Source organism: Mytilus galloprovincialis, chromosome 4, assembly GCF_965363235.1.
Source record: "Mytilus galloprovincialis chromosome 4, xbMytGall1.hap1.1, whole genome shotgun sequence".
NCBI lineage: Eukaryota > Metazoa > Mollusca > Bivalvia > Mytilida > Mytilidae > Mytilus > Mytilus galloprovincialis.
The window spans coordinates 40161707-40166136 of NC_134841.1; the positions used below are offsets into that span (position 1 = coordinate 40161707).

At 32.6% G+C, this 4430-nt stretch overlaps 1 protein-coding gene across 1 annotated transcript; it reads right to left on the reverse strand.

Moving 5' to 3' along the window:
- Positions 1 to 468: 468 nt before the first annotated feature.
- On the reverse strand, positions 469 to 2235 carry LOC143072130 (beta-1,4-galactosyltransferase galt-1-like). Its single transcript, XM_076246940.1, has one exon. The coding sequence runs from the start codon at positions 2034 to 2036 to the stop codon at positions 639 to 641; it is 1398 nt and encodes a 465-aa protein (XP_076103055.1). The 5' UTR covers positions 2037 to 2235; the 3' UTR covers positions 469 to 638.
- Between the last annotated feature and the right edge of the window lie 2195 nt (positions 2236 to 4430).

The window sequence follows — 4430 nt, forward strand, 5'->3', positions numbered from 1 at the left end:
GTATGTGTTTTCCTAATTAAGTCTCCTAAACACGAGATAATGAAATATTAAAACATGTATCGCTATTTTACGAGTTTTCCTTTGATCTTGCTGACTGATAATTTCCTTTCTCAGCGGAGTTAAGTGATATGAAAACGGAGTCGTGTGATATGAAAACGGAGTCGAGTGATATGAAAATTATCGATAGAAACTAAAGGAACACGTGCTGTTGTCAAGGAAATACTCATTATTACTTTGGTTACTGATAACGCGAACTTTTTGAGACATAAACCTGAAACACTCGAAATTCGTATAAAATCACAATTCAATGGATGACTTACTATTTATTACTTTTTTTCAATTTTTCATTGTTCTCTTTGTAATATTTCCAATTTCTTCTCGTACTTTCCATGTCAATACACAAGTATTTTACCGTAAGCTGTTATTAAATCCATAGTAAACAAAAATAAATAAACAAAACGAAAGACAAACTGTATGACAGATATTGAAAAAAAGTGTAATAAACAGGTTTCAAAATTGAATAAACAAAACAACGCGAGCCAAACTATGTACTTGACCGACAAATATTGAAAAAAGTGCAATATATCGGTTTTAAACATAGAACTTATAGAAGTATACAACTATACTGCAGAGTACAGTTAAGTGTCACCTGTAATATTAAAAACAGATTTTAGTTCCTTCATACGAGAGTTGTACCTTGTAATAAAATTGAAGTTATGCCAATCTCTAATGGTAGAGTCTGTTATAAATGACGTACATGCGAGATCGAGGGTTGAGGTACAAGTTCTGTAATGGTGCACAATGGCATCTTCCGAATCAATCTCATATGAAGTATAATTTTCACTATCTGGCCACGCCCTACTGACATGATGGATTCCTACTTCAAATATCTTATAAGGTTCAACTATCAATTTACTACGAATTTTACTGGTACCCTCGGTTCTATAATTATGTTCGAGCACATCAAATGTTGTATTGCCTTTTGCTTCAGGATTTCTGATAAAGAATGCAGTACGGAATCTAAATGCTGCAATTCGGCTGTCTGTAGACTTTTTCTGTTCTATCAATTTTCGCAAAGAATATCCTGAATTGTGGGAAACTATATATTCGTCTAAGTCCGTAAAGGCTAGGTATTTGAAGTAAAACATTCCTCGATATAAGCAATCGTTGATGGCAACTGATTGGCCATAATACCAAACGTGATTGCTTTCAACCGAAAGTACCCACGGGATTATTGTAATTGTACTACGGTCCTCTAGATATTCTAATATGGAATTCAAATTTGAAGAAATATTGTACACATAAAATATCAAATGGTCTATGCCGAGTGCATTTGTTAGAGATATGAATTTAAGAAACTGAGTTGGTTTTATATCGCCATAAAGTGGCGGAATACAAAGTCCAAACTTTCCATTGTCCTCTTTTTCTTTTTCTCTTCTACACGAACTCGTCTTTAACAATGGAATCATAGTGGATAGATGATTTCCATGTGAAATATCATTATCTTTAATAACAAAACTACAAGGAATGGTCTCCAATTCATTCATTGGTATTTTGCATGATAATATCCATCCACCATGGGTAAAATGGTGGTTTTCACACATTTCATAGAATATCACCGGTTCGGAAAAGAACTGGTCTTTATTGGAACCATACGCAAAATGACACGAAAGGTTAAGGTTCTGTTTCACATTTCGACCATTTATCATTGATATCATTCGTACATGTGGTATTCCAGTGCGGTTATCGAAGAAAGCTGAGTAAACATATACACTGTTTATCGTATGGTATGGTCGCAGTAGAAGTTCTTCGTAATCTTGATTTTGCATACAATTGTCAAATAATGGATGACCGATTCGAAGTTGTTCTGGTCTCCTATGGCTTTTCATGTGGCGAATCACTTGGTCTGGTCGTATATTAAAATTGCTATCTTGTGTAGTATGCATATTATGCAGTAAATAAAATGCAATCATTATTGAAATCAAATATGCACAAAATACCAGTATCGCAATTGTTTTCAGTCGTGGACACCTCATTATATTTATATTAACATATCATCTATTGTTAGTAACCACAGAGGAAAGTAATGTAACTTAGTTCCATTATTATTTATTTATTCCATGTTGAAATCTTTAAAAGCAAATCACACATATTTTCTGTACAGATTTTCAAGTCCATACACTCAATGCACTCAACCATTTCAGCTCTTTAAAATAAATAACAGTTAGTTTTGAATTTGATTTCTAAATACAAGTAACTTAATATACTTGATAATCAATAACACTTCCATAAGCTTGTTCCAGTTGTCTTTCTTTGCTGTGGATATAAATCTATTATATTATTAGCGACTTAAAACACCATACAACAATGACAGTCAAAGACCTGACAATGAATCTAATAATGATATATTTTTAACTCATTGTTTAAAGCTGTACGGTGGTCTTTAGATGCAGAAATCTAATAATTGTTTTGCTTTGGTCATTGTTGAAGGCCGTATGGTGGTCTAAAGCAGGTACTTACATCCACGCCAATAGGTTTCTGGTGTATATATGTCTCATTGACAATTACACCACATCTTGTTTTTGATAAAAACAAATAAAATTGCATGCATTATTCCTTATGTAGAGAAAGTCGAAAGAAACTGATAATTTGTTTTGTTGAGATCATGGTGAGGTCATTCATGCTTATACTCAGTATCAACACTTAAGTATTTAACTGCGACTTTACCAAAATGCCAAACTCAAATAGTCAGTCTTTGGTTCTTCTTCAAGTTTCAGTAGTCATTCAACGTGTCTAAAGATTAGGATCTAAATATTTTTGCGACTTAGTTATAAGCCGACGTGTTGCTTTGTTCTTATTATACATGTTATACATTCTTTTTCATACAATAGCTTCTTGAAAATAAATTAACCTATTTAGTAACTTTATGTTTTTAATTGTCAATTTACGTTCCGCTATATAAATGATGTCTTTCACCGAATATTTCATTTTTTTTTTAAATGACCTAGTTCGTCACATCTTTGACTTTGAACATAAAATAAAAGATACCACAAAGTTAAAATTGATTCATATCTTGGCTTATAACTAGAAATTGACAATAAGGGTAGTTTTAAAAAAACTAATCTCGACGATATAAGATATAATTTCAATTGCACTATTGTGTACGACCCATTTTGTATATAAAAAGAAGATGTGGAATGATTGTCTTCGATACAACTCTTCAAAAGTGACCAAATGACACAGAAATGAACAACAATAGGTCACTGTGTGGTCTTCAACAATGAGCAAAGCCCATACCACACAGTCAGTTATAAAAGGCATCGAAATGAAAGATGTAATTAATCAAACGAAAAAACTAACGGCCTAATGTATGTTCAGACAAATGAAAGAAAACAAATATCATACACAGCAACAAACGACAACCACTGAATTGTATGCAGGCTCCTGACTAAAGACAGGCACATGCATACAGGATGATGCGGAGTTTAACATGTTAGCGGTATCCCAACTCTCCCGAACTGGGTTATTTTCGCTTATTTTGAAGGATAAAAGGAAAAATTGCGAAATTAAATTCCACGAAAATTTATGCATATGTATACATTTGTATGTGTAAACATTCCCCATTGTTATCCTCGATCGTGACATGACCATGTACCTATACTTGCAAAGACTAACACGACGAGTGCCAACAGTTGTACAAGAACTTTTACTTTTAAGTGCACTCGGGTTTATCTATAGCTATGGATTTTGTTGGTTTTAGTTTGTTTTGCTGTTTCTGTACTATTCGATTTTTCATCCCCGGAGTTGGCTGAAAATAATATAGAACAGAAACAGCAAAAAATAACTCAAACAACACAAACCCCATATAAACCTAGAAGTGAATTAGTCTTGTTTTTGTTTTATTTAAACAGTCAAATTCGATCGCGTATAAGGATATACTAAGATGTTCCATTATATACCTTTATGTATTCTACTGATCGAAACTACCGAAACTAAAACGATAAAGGATCGAGATCTCCAAGAAATAATGTAACTCTAAGACGTTTGTGTACACAAGTAACTAATAGGTGGTCGTCTAAATAGGCTGTTTTCTGTAATTTATTGAATCTAGTGTTGATTGCAGTACTTTTATATACCTTCTCTGTTAAACTTATTTAAGACATTTCTTGACCCAAGCGATTTAATGCTTTTTATTTGTAAAAAAACATTATTTGTCAATAGATGTATGTTGCTTTTTTTGTTAATTAGAATTGCTGTCTTATTGAGACATTTCAAGTCATATACATATGTTAGGGATGGATTTAGATTAACGGTTTACTCAAGCAACAAATGAGAAAAATTGCATTTTTTTTAGAATTGTTCTGAAATGCACGAATGATATGGAAAAAATAAGATATTTTTGAGCAGATGTCTGGCTTAACAGGCAAGAC